This window comes from Astyanax mexicanus, chromosome 18 (genome assembly GCF_023375975.1).
Source record: "Astyanax mexicanus isolate ESR-SI-001 chromosome 18, AstMex3_surface, whole genome shotgun sequence".
Lineage (NCBI taxonomy): Eukaryota > Metazoa > Chordata > Actinopteri > Characiformes > Acestrorhamphidae > Astyanax > Astyanax mexicanus.
The window spans coordinates 9,339,263-9,355,559 of NC_064425.1; the positions used below are offsets into that span (position 1 = coordinate 9,339,263).

The window sequence follows — 16,297 nt, forward strand, 5'->3', positions numbered from 1 at the left end:
AAGATAGATAGATAGATAGATAGATACTTGACTTTGACATTGTCACTGTTGTTCTTTCTATTTATGAGTTGTGAGGGATTATTAATGTTTTTTAAGTATTTACAACTCAACTTATAACCGTTATTAAATTTCTTTATAAACCATTTATAAACCCTTTATAAGGGAGCCTTATTTTAAAGTGGTACCGAACAGCTTGCTAACACTGGCTTTTTGTGTCTTTTATTTGAGTTGTTCTGACTCTCTTTGGACCATCAGCGTTATGAAAACCGCCATGACATTCACATCATACAAACTGCTGCATGAATTTCAATATTTAATAACTGACATGTCAAGTACTGTACTGCGGGTACACAGTCCCCCGCCTGTTACATCTAGGAAGGAAGCTCATAAAATTCAAATCAGGTTTTCGTGCTTGATTATTTAGACATTGTACGAAGCTGACGCCGGAAATCCATATTCAGGCTGTTCATATTGAGGACTGGGAAAAGGCTCATACTGCAAGTTTAGAGTTACAGTCTCTATGTAACAGTTGCAGTGCTATTTTACATATTGCGCAAGCCGCATTGGGATGCTTATTGCTATCTTACACCCTGCCAACCATCTATTTTCACACATTTAGCCTGCGTTGTTTTAATAGCAAGAACGCTTGTGAAAATATCTATGCTGATGGGTGTGGTGATCTGGAAATGAGGTGTGTTCAGGTATTTTTTTGGTGTATTGCTATCTTGGCAACAGACAACCTAAACAGCCAATTATAGTTTTAACATGCACAATAAACAGAATACAAAACAAAGTAATATCACTGTTCCTTTACAGCATGAACGAGCAGGTCAGTTTCCTTTGCTGAGAAGCGTTAATGACGTCAAGGTAGCTGCACCATTAAAATAGCAATCTGCCAAAATCAGAGCGCATCTGGCTCTTAAAGGGAATGGCTATTGACACAATGACTGGTTTATTTTATATTACGCCCAAAACACAATCATGATTAATTAGGAGAACTAGTACATGCCTTTTGAGTGTGTGTTTTAAGTAGCGCAAGGTGTACTTTTCCTGTCGTTACAATAGCAAAGACACACTGACTCACTCTAAACCAAGTTTCACAGTACGCTGTTGATGACTTGCCTACAGATGGCTAAAATAGGGCCCAAAGTGCTATCTTATACATTATATAATCGAAGCAATGTTCCAGACATTTTTAATTATGTTTAATACTTTAAGATAACTGTAAAATGTCATGAATTCCTGCATTTTAGTTGGGATGGGGCAGTTTACGGCCCATTTAAGTAAACAGGTAAAAAACAATACTTAATAATGGTGTGATTAGGGCTGCACGATATTATCAGAATTTATATCACAATATATTTCTGAATTTTAGTCAATACAAATATAATTCCGATATTAATATGAGTAGTACAGAAACCACCACTCTTAGTGTGTAATCTCTTTTATATTATTTTATTAATAAACGTCTGACTGTCGACTTCTGTCTAAATTATATTTAGTCAGTGGTGCACCTGTGTTTTCTGTTGCCAAGATAGCAATACGCCAGAAATTTACCTGAACACATCTCATTTCCAGACCACCACACCCATTAGTGTAGATATATTCACAAGCACCATTGCTATTTAAACTACGCAGACAGAAGGCGTTAATATAGACTGTTGATGGGGTGTAATTTTCAATGGAAATAATAATATGCTTCTCCAAAACTTCTAATGGTGAGTGAAGCTAAGAATCTATCTGTATTTACTGTAATAGTAAATAGTAAAGCTGATCTCAGACCAGCTCATCTCTCTGCGTTTCGGCCTTAAGGTAAATATGAGACTTGTTTTGGAAACATGATAAAAAATCCAATTGGGGCGTCTATGCAAACACAGCCTTCGGCAACAGTAAAGCCAGCTTTGTAAAAGACTCAGAAATGGGTAATAAGAAGGAGGAAAGTGATAGATGACCAGTGGCCTATCGACGTTCAGCTCATTCCTCTGGTCATATCAGAGAGCTGGGAAATCGTTACAGTGGAGAGCGCTGTTGAAATGCTACGCGGAAACACATTACCTTCTTCTCAGAGATCAATCACAATCAATCACACAGAACTGATACATATCTGTAGCGTGGGGAGTTGCGAGGAGCTGGCGCCACGGCTAAGAAGGCCAAGCGAGGGTCAAGCGGGAATCCAGCACCATGTTTTTCTTACAACACAAACCTTATATTGTGGACAATGGACTGGTATGGACAGTAAAAGCTTTTTTTTATTTGAGTTTAATGGTTTAGTTGGTCTTTAGGAATCAACAAATTGGTTCAACACCTCAATTAACTTCATCAAAATTGGTCAATTAAAACATGCAAGATCTTCTTCAGCATAGCTTACCATAGGCACACTTAAAATCCTTTAATTTTCCCAAAAAATCAACAGTGTGCCTCATAATCCCTTGCTCCTTATGTATGAATTCAACCATTCAGGTATTAAGGAGCAGTAAAGCCACTTTGCTGAAGTACAGCGTTAAACAGGCTAGCTTTAAGCGCAGCGCTAGCTCTTTCCCCGGTTTAGGGGCGAGAATACTGGGCTGTCATCGGCATGTTTGCTGTGTTAAAACAAGCTACATGGGATGAACCGCTAGCTGAAAGCCCCCTGGGTTACTGGAACACTCAGGGTTTCTCAGTCTAGTGTTATTGGGTGGCATTTACGTCCCGCTAGTGCTGTGGTTAGCGGCTAACGCTAATGCTGCTGCACTCAGCCATAGTGCTGGAGAAACTTCACTATAAACGTATCTATCTAAGCTTTAAGTAAATATATGGAAGTGCTTTACTCATCCAAATAAATTGTTTTTTGAAGGATGCTCTTTAAAACTTTAAAAGAACATGTTTTTTTTTTTTCCATTAGAAGGGAAACATGATGACACCCTTGCTCACTTCGATGTAGGCATTCTTACTAGTATCGCTTAATGCACCTTATAATCCAGTGCACCTTATAAATGAAAACAGACCAGAAAATAGACGTTTATTGATTCACCTTATAGTCTGGTAAAGTAAGGTATGTGATCATTTGTGTCTGATACTTTAGCCAAGCTATTAGCTTAATCATCACAACCATGATGGTCCAACCAGCATTTCCAACCTGGTTCACCAGAATGACAAAGCTGGCTCATCTCCATTACAGAGTTTATCCATCACAATGACTTGGTCAACCAAAACTAGTCGACCAGAATGACCAAAGTCTTTACCAACGCATTGGGTTGGGTATTTTGGGTTGGGTATGTTGGGTTGGGTTTATTGGGTTTTATGCTTTAGCCAGTCTACCAGCTTAATCAGCAGGACCATGCTGGTCCTCAAGCATTTCCAACTTCACCAGAATGACAGGTGTCCAATTGTCCAAAACTGGTTGACCAGCATAACTAAACTAGTCCATGACAAGGACATATTTGACTAATACTGGTTAACCAGCATGACTAATCTCTTCACCAGCTGGGCTATACTGTCATTTAAATTTGGTGGTATATCTAGATTTGGTGGTCTCCTAGATTAGCCAGTATGACCCTGCTGGCCCACTTTCATTACCAATCTGGTCCTCTACCACAACTAGTTTGATGGATAGCAATATGCGAGAAATGTACTGTATCTGAACACACCTCACTTCCAGACCACCACACCCATCAGCATAGACATATTTAAACAATGCAGGCAGAAAGCGTTCAAATATACTATTGGTGGGGTGTAAGATAGCAATGAACATCGCAACACACCTTGAGCAGGGTGTAAGATAGGGTCTTTAGAGTTACAAGGGTTATAAACCTACAACTTGTACTACTTTGGGAGGCCTTTTTATCTACTTACTGTCTGGTCACACATTGTAGAACTACTGTGGAGCCATGATACTAACGACCCCATGCTTAACAGAGCTCTGCCGACAGCTCTGCAACCATGCTGTGTTTAAGCACCCTTTAGTTTAATGTGGTGTTTTTTGTGTAAGAGAATGTGTGTGTGTGAGTGCGCGAGAGAGAGAGAGAGAGAGCGAGAGAGTGTGTGTGTGTGTGTGTGTCTGAGAGTGTGTGTGTGTGTGTGTGTGCGCGAGTGCTTTGCGTGCGTATTCAGAGGAACAGCTGCTCTGGCCCTGCCTCTAAAGCGCTGGGTTAATTAGTGCAGAAGATTGTTATGTGCTTGAAGTTAAAAGAGTTGGAGGCAGGTGAATGAGTGAGTGAGTGAATGTGTGTGTGTGTGTGTGTGTTCATGTGCATGTCTTTTTTTATGTATAAAAAAAGCATGTGTGTGTGTGTGTGTGTGTGTGTGTGTGTGTGTAAGGTCAGGTAAAAAGGGTCCGGGGCAGGTGATGCTCTGATGTGCCTGCAGCCACATATTTAAAGTAAATGGGCCGGAATCGGATGGGAAAGGGCGAAACCTGCGCTCAGCCTCTCGGACGCTCGCTGGACAGCCATCAAAAACTGCCCATGTGTTTCTCTGCAGGCTGAGGCTCCGCCCATTACCCAGGGGGGGTTTGCACAGATGTGTGGAGCCTGTACACACTGCCCAGTGCCCATTATATTCTCCCTACACTATTTATTCCCCCTAAAGCCCACTTAACCTTATTATTAGCATCACTACAGTTCACGGTACTAAAGATAATAATTATATTTTATATAAATTCTCTATTTTTTCGGACCCCTCAGAATACTACAGGAACCTTAATGCCACAAATCATGATGAAGACATGTTTCCGAGGTTTACAATGCAGCGGTCCAGTGTATTAATTTACTACAGAATTAAGAAAATGCTGGAGATAATCTTTATGTAACATTTACTGTATGTTTTCTTATGAAAGATTGTAAAGCAAGGGTTTAATAAATATAATTAGTACAGGTTTTGTAACAAATTGCGTAGGATGTGCACAAAACAATAGAATTTTGGGTAAAATCCACACATTTACCTTTTTTTAAGGACATACATTAACCAATACTACATACATCCTACTAAATACATACAAAATATAAATAAATAAATAAAACCTACCACAAGCAAAGATTCATAAATCTTACCAAATCTTTGTACTCTGTACAAAATAGTCTACAGAATCTACTTCATATATTTGATTACTGGTGAAATATAACTATTTAAGTTGACACAAACAAAAAAAAAACAAGGTAACTTTACTTTCCATTTTTTGTACACAAAATGTACTAGGAGTATCTCTCTTATTGGCTCCTGGAATATATATATATATATATATATATATATATATATATATATATATATATTTTTTTTTTTTTTTTATATATATATATATATATAATTTTTTTTTTTCACAGAAAAATTTTAGTTTCATTCAGTGTGTAATGCTATGTATTTTTTTTCCTTTCTTCTTGGGTTTACCTGCTTTGAGATCAACTGTTCTGCAATTAGGTTCAACAACCCTCAGGGCTGAAGAGCTACTAGTCTGTAGCGCTCCATCCCATTACACTTCATTCTTCATTTTCCAAAACAGATTTTTTTTGTGGCCCACCACATAATGGCTTGGAAAATATATGGCCCTCGGCCAGACTTATTTGCCGACCCTTGATGTAGTGTATCTAGTGTATCTCAGTGGCCAGTGATTGCGACAGTGCTTTACCTGCTCTGGCTGGTTAGCGTTAGCCAGCGGTGTGACCATCCAGATGATGTAGAGGTTGTTGAGGGCAGCGCTGGTGGTGAAGGTGCAGGGCAAGATGGCCGCCTGGCCCCTGGCTACCTGCACACTGCTTTGACGTACCGTCACCTCTAACGAGTGCACACACACTGTGAGAGAAAACAAATACACACACACAGAATACAGGGTTAATTAATCACATTACAAAAAAGCAAAGAACATGAACAGGAGGAGATATCACCAACACACACTCTAAAAGCTTGTCCATTTCTGAGCATTTCTCATCATTTTATCACTGTGTTCAACCATCCATCCAACCATCCAACCATCCATCCATCATTTGGCCCGCCATCAATCCATCTGTGAATTGTTGCATCCAGTATATTCCTGCTAATCATTTGCTAGCAGACAAAAAGAAAATAGATCCTTGTGATTCTGCTTGAACCATCTTTCAGAAGCATTTTGAGATGAATACAGTCATCTCTAGTAACTGTGGTACTTCAAAAAATCATGTTAAAAAAAGAACGCAAATGTAATAAGTCATTAGCTATAACTTTTTTATATGCTGTACCAACCACCTAGGGCATCACAACAGTCATGAAGTAAAAAAAGTAGCTTTGGTTTCTTAAAATACCATATCAACCATCTGGAACATCATAGCAGTTATGAAGTAAAAAAAAAGTATCTTTGATTTCTTTAAATACCGTATGAACCACCTGGAACATCATAGTGGACCTGTTGTAACATGTTACCTACCACTTCTTTGAATACCATATGAACCACCTGGAATATAATAGCAGAACTGTTGTAATACATTAGATTTAAAGAAAACACTTATAAAACACTTATAAATATCATAGCAAACACCAGCAACATCACAGCAGACCTGTAGCACTGTAGCTTTCATTCAATGAATACCACAGCAACCACCAGGGACATTATATCAGAATTGTAGCAACACTCTAGCTTATGTTTCATTGAATACCACATTAGCCACCTGGAGCATCATAACAGATCTCTAGTACTCTAGCATTCTTTTAATTTGAATACCACAACAACCACCTAGCAGTGGTTGCAGTCACAACCTTCCCTAACAATAGTGTGCTTTCCTAAGGAAATGTAAATAACCTTGTGTAACGGTATAAGCACCTCCAGATTCAGACCATGTGCAATAACAAATATGTTTTTTTGTGCCCTCGAGCTCTTCTTGGGTAATTTAAGGTGGAGAATGAATCATCCAGGAGAAGGCAAATCAATTCTGACACTGTGTATCCAAAAGTTTGTGGACCTTTTTTGTTTTTGGGGTTTTTATAGACTTTGTAAATTGCACCTATTGCTGACACAGCTACAGTACCAGTCAAAAGGGACATATGGAATTACGCAGAAAACTATTCCAGGTTACTCTCCCTCATGAAGACACTGAGATTAAAATACCAAAAGATCAGTTCAGATCTGTCCTCAAAGATTAATGTGATACTTAGAAGAGTCTAAAATATAAAACATATTCTGGTTTATTTATCACTTTTTGTTTATTAAAAATGCGTAAAAATGTAAAAATTTAGCATGTGTTTTTTTTTAAGATAAAAAGAAAGATCAGTGTCCAAATTTTTTACTTGTACTGTAAATTCTATCATTTCCACATTGTATGTGAGGGTAGGGGTGGGCAATATGTCCTCAAAATAATATCAAAATTTTAAGGTATTTTTGTGAAAACAAAATATAATTTGTGATACGGCAAAACATTGAATAAAAAAGGCATTTTTTGCAACAAAATTAATTTTACATTTTATTTGCCGATATTACTGCATACAATATGTTTGGCCCATCTCTAATTCAGATTTTCATAACAGAAATCAATGATCCAACATGTTATGGCACTAATACTGTAAGTAAAAGAAATGATACGGGACAGATATAGTCTATATTTGTTAGGTCCCCTTGTCCTGATTGGATAAAAGTTAAAAGTATGTTGGGTTATAACTACTGTAATATGATATGTATCATGAAGGTAGTATTGCCAATATCTTGTCAATACTTGTTATATACTGTATCATTTCCGTCACCAGGCTGCACAGTTCTCTGAAGTGATGGAGATCCATCCAGTCCCACCCACACAAAGTCAAGGGCAGGTGGTGGGGTGTTGGGTAAACCTGGTCGCGTCTGCTTTGCCGTAATCACAGGTACAGATCTCGCAGATCTCGCAGATGGGCCGGGCTGTAAACTATCATCGTGATAAACATCTCCCTACGCCAGCGTGATGAGTTGAAGCACAATCAATGAGCCTCACAAAATGTGAACATGGCCTATTTCAGCATCGACTAAACGCATTAGCCACCAATTGGGTTACGTCCTCCGCCGACGAGATGCATGCGCAGTCAAGGTAATCGCATCCGGACATGTGTTGAAGTGAAGCTGGCAGCGGGGAGAAGCTCGCGCTCCACGAGAAATCGCCTCGACCTCATCATTCAGGCTCGTTTAAAAGCAGCTAATTTAACATCAACGACGAAAAGAAGCTGCTCTTAGACGTGGCCAGCCATCAGCCTCGTTAGCAGGTATACAGATGGCGGACGGATTGAATTAGGCCCTCTAACGAGAGGCGCCACGTCGCTAATTGGGGGAGACGAATGGCCGCCTCGCTTCACGGCGTCACATGACCTCCATCAAGCCAATCGCACAAGAGGAGGCCTCGGATCACCAGCTGGGGTAGCATCAGTACCAGACTGCTTGCCCCTCCTTTAAGCTTCTGCAAGCTGAATTTATGAATTTCCTTTGTTGGCGCTCCTTTGTGCTTTGTGCTTTTGCACAGCAGTGCCATTATTACACGTTATAGCACAAACCTCAAGTGTATTATTGCGATTATACCACAGTTCCATTATCAATGTTTATTAAAAGATTTTGAGTTAAAGAGGGCGAGAAAATATTATCTGTTTGGTTATAAACACTCCGCCAGTTAAAATAGTTTCAATGCTGCTCTGTTTGTAGCTGTGCTGTTTGGCTTGTAAGCGCTGCATCATTGCTAGTTTACCTGTATGTGGCGGAGTAATACATGGAGAGCTTTGGTTACAGTGCATTATCGGTTGATAATTGGCACCCACAGAGCGCCTCTGAGCCAATTACATTGCAGCGTCGGAACTAACTGCGGTATAATAAAGGATCCTCTGGTAGTTCTTGCATCCCAGCTGGTCTCATAAATGCTTGACAGCAGAAACCTCAGTAATGATATGATTTTCATTATGGAAATCCAGCTGGATAATGGGCTTTTCAGCAAGATAATGCTTGCCAATACACTGCATGCACTTTCCAGGAATGTCTCTGGCAGATTGCAACACTTTATTTGGCCTACCCTATACATCCACACCTTTTCTGAAGTTTCCTGGAAATCCCTTCTCTCCTCTCCTGAAATGTTGATGCGTTAGAGATGGGAGCATTTGATGATTAAGTAACGACGCAATAATGATCCCCAGTGCGTAGAGTAAAGCCCATTCTTTGAACATTCCTATGTGCTGTGATGTATTAAAAGTCCTGCCCCAATGTAAAATAATGAATGTGAGCAAGCTAGTCTGGGCTTAAAGAAGCTTTAGATTACACAGTTCCTGATCCAGCCCTGACCTCTTGGACCAGTTGTTTTTAAAGATTCTTACAGCTCTGAGCGCTCATCTTAAGTCTGGACATCTTCTGCCAAGCCGCCGCAGGCTGGAGCCTGAAGCATCCCCACCCACTCGCAGAGGCTGGTAAAGACGCTCAGATGGTCGCGTTTCTTACGGGCGTTCGCAAAGGAGTGGATGGCGAAAGGTGAGCGTGAACACGTAAACAACCCAACGAACCAGTCAACAAACAAACAACATCTCCAGACTTCTGACAGCTGGGAGTTTAAACGCAAGAACAGCAGGTCAAATCCCGCCCCCTCAAATGACCACACAATGTAGTCTACGGTACATAGCGTTAAGAATTATAGATTGGATAAAAGAGCTTTCAGAATAAAGACAATCACAGTAATAGTAACAGTGGATGAAGAGATTTTCTGGGTCTCCAAACCCTCACTGATTGTGGAAACTTCACACTAGACCTCAAGCAGTTTGGACTGTGTGTCTCTCCATTCTTCCTCCAGACTCTGATCCCTTAATTTTCAAATGAAATGTAAAATTTACTGATGATCAGTGATGGTTTGGAGATGCATGTCATCTGCTGGTGTTGATCCACTGTGTTTTATTATCAAGTCTAAAGTCAGTGCAGTTTTGTTTTCCCGGAAAATCTTACAGCACTTCATGCTTCCCTGCTGACCATGAGATTTCATTTTCCAGCAGAATTTGACACACTGCCCACACTGCCAAAAGTACCAACTGGACTTAATGATATTCTAATTTTCTAAAACACTGATTGTTTTTGGTTTGGGTTTTCATTGGCTGTAGGTCAAATTATCAACAATAAAATAAATAAATGCTTAAAAAAGATCACTCTGCGTGTAATACATCTATATAATACATTATTAAAAAAATAAAATAAAGTAACTTTTAATAACACAGCAACCATATGCAATACCACAACAACCACCTACAAGCTATCCAGCAGCAACACTATGGGAAAATCACTTGGGGTACACTGTAACAACGTAGCAATAACATGATAACATCTGCAATACCACAACAACCACCTACGGCAGGACTTGAAGATAGGACTAATATATATATATATATATATATATATATATATATATATATATATATATATATATATATATATATATATATATATATATCAACCATATGCACAGCATAGCAACCACTTAGCAACCCCAGCTACCCAACAACACTATGGGTAAATCACCTGGGATACACTGTGACAACGTAGGAATACCACAACAACCACCTACAAGCTATCCAGCAGCAACACTATGGGGAAATTACCAAGGAGAACACTGGAACAGCACAGCAATACCTCAGCAACCACCTACCTAGGAGCTACCAAGGCGTGCTAGTATATATATATATATATATATATATATATATATACTGTATTTTTAGGCAGGACTGCTTTCCTCCTTTTTTTAAAACCAGGCACAATACAGAGCATCCAATCAAAGCAGAGCTTATTTAAAATATTCTACAGTGATGCAGATACAGTGTTCTGTACTGGAGAACCTGCCGTGGCCCGGAGCACCCCCCAGTGCACCGCGCTGCTCCTCGCTGGTGTTATTTATTTAGCCGTTCATTAAACCCTGCCCCCCTCCACCTCTGCAGCGAGCACACCTCGCCTGCTTTTGATGCTAATTGGAAAAGTCACCTTGGGCATTTGGGGGAGAGGCCTGAGGGCTGTGGGGGCGGGGCATTGCGCTAGGGGACACGCCTCCCTCCTCTCAGAGAGGAGAGGAGAACGGTGTCAACCGTTACACTTATTCATGCAGGAGAGGAGATCACTCCAGAGAGAGAGAGAGAGAGAGAGAGAGAGAGAGAGAAAGAGAGAGTCTGTATAATAAAAGGAATATAATAAAGGGGGCGGGGCCTTTATCTGACTATAATTTCTCTTGTGCAGCATAAAAGTCTCTCACCCATTCTCTGCTCCTCTGCCACCTAAGGGACTTTCTTTCCCTCTCTTCCTCTCTCTATTTATCCATTTAACCCATGCTATCCTGCTCTCTCTTACTCTCTTTATCCCTCCATCCCTTGATATCCTTCTCCCTTTTTCTCTTTATCTCTCAATATCCTGCTCTTTATCTTTCTCTTGAGCTCTCTATCCATATCCATACTGCTTTATTCTCTTTCTATCCTCCTTTTTTCTCTTCCCATGCTTCTCTCTTTCTCTGTCTCTATCCCTCCATTCTGTGCTATCCTGTTCTCTCTCACTCTCTTCATCCTTCCATCCCTTTCTCTGTCTATATCCTGCTTTTTCTGCCGATCGCTCTATCCTTTGCCATCATGCTGTCTCTCCCACATGATCTCTCGCTCAATCCTTGCTATCTCTCTTTCTCTCTTTCTTCTTGTTTTCCCTTCATCCTGCGCTTCATCTCTTTCTCTTGAGCTCACTGCTATCCTACCTGCTCTCTACATCCTTCTCTTTACCTCTCTTTCCCTTGGGATCTTTCTCCCTTTCTCCCTCTATTCATTGTCCATCCCTCTAACTGGTGTCATCATGCTCTGTTTCTTTCTCTTTATTCCTTGATCCTTTGTTCTTTTGCTCTCATTCTCTCTCTCTATCCTGCTCTTTCTCTTGATCTCTCTCTATCCTCTGCTATTATGTTCTCTCTCTCTCTCTCTCTCTCTCTCTCTCAGTTCTTATCTCTCCCGTCCCTCTTGTTCTCACATTATCCTTCCCTTTTTCTCTCTTTATCTCACACTGTCCTGCTCTTGATCTGTCTATCATTGCTATCCTGGCTTCTATATTTCAGTCTATTATGTCCATTATCTCTTATTGATGTTACAACTTAACAACACCTTAGCAACCATCTGGAATGCCACATGAATTACCTAGCAACTGCCTGGCAGTGGAAACCACAGCTACCCAGAAACGCCATTGGTAAATCACCTGGGGTACACTGTAACAACGTAGGAATACCTAAGCAACCATATGCGATACCACAGCAACCACCTACAAGCTACCCAGCAACACCATGGGTCAATCAACTGGGGTACATTGTAACAACAGAGCAATACCATAGCAACCACATAGGAGCTACACAGCAACATCATGGGTAAATCACCTGGGGTACACTGCAACAGCATAGCAATACCATAGCAACCATATGCGATACCACCGCAACCACCTAGAAGCTACCCAGTAATTCCATGGGTAAATCACCTGGGGTACACGGTAACAGCATAGCGATAGCATAGCAACCATACATGATACCACAACAACCACCTAGGAGCTAATCAGCAACCACCTATCAAATCCTGGCAGTGGAAACCACTAAATATCTGCAATCATTCAGGGTATTTGGTGCCAATGTGATCACACTTATCTCCAGCTGATTATTCAATAAACAAAAGCCTTACATAAGACCCTCTTACTCTCTCACACACACACACACACAGTGGCTGAATAAAAGAGCACAGATGAAGGCCCGTTTTCTCCCAGGCGGTCTCGGGGGCAACACAATCAAAGCACTGTTTAATATTTCACACGTAAACAAGCGTCTCCGTCTCAGCCGGGTCTCTCCCGGGTCTCTCCCGGGTCCTGTACGAGTGTGTGTTCGCCAAACAATAGCATTTGCAGAGGATACCGATCGAGGGTCCTCATGATCGTCCAAAGATTACTGAAGGCCACACTGGCCTAGAGGCCCCCCCATTCACAAAACACAAGCACCACACACACACACCAACACACACACAGACAATCACATACACTCAATACTATACAAATAAGCTCTACACAGCTACAACTACTTTACAGGTGCTTCAAGTTTTTTTTTGAAGAATGCTTCAGATATAAAGAATGATGCATGTAAAAAAAGAAGAACCTTTACATAGGTAAACAACATTTACATCAGCCAAAGCATCTTTAGACGGTGGGTGATATGTTCCTAAAATTATATCTCGATATTTCAGGGTGTTTCCCGATAGCAATATTCTTGGTGATATGAAAAACATTGGATTTTAAATAAATAAATCAATAAATCTGAAACAAAATAATTTGTTGCAGATACTTTTTATTTATAGAACCAAAAACGATTCATTTTAATGGTATCCCTCGAGGAAACATTTTTAGGCACTTTTGAAAGTTTGAAAGAGGCCAGAAGGGACCACTTCCCATTAGAAAATACCATTTCCATGAAGTGGTCTACTGGTGTTGTTCCACTGTGTTATATCAAGTTCAGTGTCCACCAGGACATTTTACAGCATTTAATGCCTCCCTCTGCTAACATTGGCTTTATGGAGATGCAGATTTCATTTTCCAGCAGGACTTAGCACACTTTATACACTGCCAACAGCACTGATTAATAGTATATTATATTCGAAATTTCTGAGATACTGACTTTTAGGTGTTTTCTAGAACTTTTAAAAAAGTATCCTCAAGTGCAGTCACAAAGTCATAAAGTGTTATGATGGAACTGGCACTCATCAGGACCATCCCAGAAAAGGAAAAGCAAGAGTGCCCTCTGTTGCACAGAATAAGCTCATCAAAGAAGGTGCGTCCAAACTTTTGACTGGTACTGTATATAAAAGAACGGTGTCCTCAATGTACCGTACACACACCCACACACACACGCACACACACACACACACCCAGGGCACTAATCCCTATAGCACAACACAGCTCGTCCCCTACACGGTCGCACTTTGGCCCAGACACCTACAAACACACACAAGTTCCTGTGATCCACATGCTGCTGCATAAAGCTGCTTAATGCTGTGTACAGAGAGCACATACACACGTGTGTTCACACACACACAAATTCAGGATATACATATACACATTCAAACACATGCATACAGTAACACTTGGGCTTCCACAGACACATACACACACTGTTGAGTACTGACACATTCACACTTAAAACCCCAAAAAAGCTGTGTGTGTGTGTGGTGGGAAATAAATGTGTGTGTACTGGGGAATGAAAGTGTGTGTGTGCTGGGGAATAAAATGGGAGTGAATCAGTGTGTACTTGGAAATTGAAACAATTTTGTCGGTGTGTCTTTGCTATCGTAACGACAGGAAAAGTACACCTTGCACAGCTCTTATTCTCCTAAATAATTAAATATGGGTGTGTTTTGGGTTATTTCATAACATAAAATACAAAACATGATTGTCTCCTCCAGACTCTGGCCCCTAAATCTCCAAATTAAATGCAAAATTTACTGATAGTCAGTGATGGTTTGGAGAGACATGTCATCTGCTGGTGTTGATCCACTGTGTTATATTATCAAGTCTAAAGTCAGTGCAGTGTTTTTTTTATTTTGTGGAAATCTTACAACACTTCATGCTTCCCTCTGCTAAAAACTTTTATAGAGATGCGGATTTCATTTTCCAGCAGCACTTGGCACACTGCCCACACTGCCAAAAGTACCAATTGGTCTTATATAATGTTATAAGTTTCTGAGACATTGATTTTTGGGTTTTTTATTGGTTGTAAGCCAAAATCATCAACAATAAAATAAAGAAACACTTAAACTAGATCTATATAATATGAGTTTCACATTTTCAACTGAATAATGAGATTCTGTCTTTCTGAGATGCACTAGTTTATAGTTACCATTAATATGCTTAGTAAGCAAGTATTAATATCCTTTAAGAAGCGCAAGCTGTGTGAATTGGGAAGAGAAACGTTGCATGCTGGGAAACGCTGCCTGGTTGGGTCAAACGAGTGGAGGGAGTGATGGGTGAGTGTGCAGAAAGTTAAAGTAGGCCAGTGGCCCTGCTGATGGAGGGATTATCAGCAGCACTGAAGACAACTAAACCCCTGCAGACAGATGGCTCAGCCCACACACACACACACACACACACACACACTTTCAAACAGATACAACACGTTCATTAATACACTAATAAACACAAGCTTTCTTCACTTTAATTTTCTTACATGTACCTTAGCAGCCTTACAGCAAATTAGGTAAAGTGACCAAAAACAATATTAATGATTAAGAATTATTAATTATTTAAGAATTTCTGTTTTTTATTCGATAACTAATGACATTTATTGTGACTTTATTGTGGTTGATTCCAATATTATAAACCCATAACTACACAATAACAACCAAGACAGAGTAAGTTGTATACTGTGAGACGCTGCCACTGGTGCACTGCAATTAAAATCCGGAGACCAAAGGCTGAGTAGATGACTGCAGCATTGTTGGTAATGAACAGGGTTTACAGCAGGCAAATTATCCATTATCTGTATCATTATTAAGGGTGGATCATTAAGAGTCAGCAAATAAGAAGACAATGAGTGTGTTTACATGCAAAGTAGGGGTGGGTGATATGGCTCTGAAATAATATCACAAAATTTCAGTATATTTTTGCCATAACAATATGAAAAATTCAAGAACACACTAATGAGTAAAAAGAAGTAATACCATATTTTTGCGCACTAAAGGCGCCTTTAAAAACCTAATTTTACAAAAAATATCAGTGCGCTTTTAATCTGGTGCACCTTAGGTATGAATTTTACAAGAAACAGGAAAAATCAGAGAGATTTAACACAGGCAATACTCAGCAAGGAGCGAACTAAAGAGAATTATTTTAAATAAGCCCTAGAGCAGGTGTTGTCAGTATTGAGGTGATTTGCTTCCTGGAGGGGCCGTGTGCAGTGTCATGTGACTGGGAACAGGAGTGATGTATGTGTCTGTTGCATTCTGGGTAGTGTAGTCTGGAAACTGGAGACTTTCAGCGCCAGGCGTGACAGATAATGGTATTTAAAAATAAAAACACACGATTTAGTGCTAAAAATAAAAACTAATCAGTGGTAATTATTACTTATAATTTTAGGGTTGGGACAATTACGCTAATCACATTTTTCCTATTTCTGAAAATATCTTACTGACTTCTAATATACTATATCCTATCCTCTATATACTATCTTCTATCCCCAGCTACTGTCAATCACATACACACACTAATTCTACATATCTAGCACCCTTCATACAGTAAAACACAGTGAAACACACAGTTAACAACCATCTAACATCCAAAATCCTCGCTCTGAAGGGAAGTGAAGCCCCACAAAACCAGAAACCTTACATAGAAAAGCAC

At 39.9% G+C, this 16,297-nt stretch overlaps 1 protein-coding gene across 1 annotated transcript in view; it reads right to left on the reverse strand.

Moving 5' to 3' along the window:
• Positions 1-16,297, reverse strand: part of igsf11 (immunoglobulin superfamily member 11) — a 175,750-nt gene that overhangs the window by 23,361 nt on the left and 136,092 nt on the right. Inside the window, exon 2 of the mRNA XM_022669362.2 lies at positions 5,600-5,763. Within this exon, the coding sequence (XP_022525083.1) occupies positions 5,600-5,763 (164 nt within the window). The remainder of the gene's footprint in view (positions 1-5,599; positions 5,764-16,297) is intronic.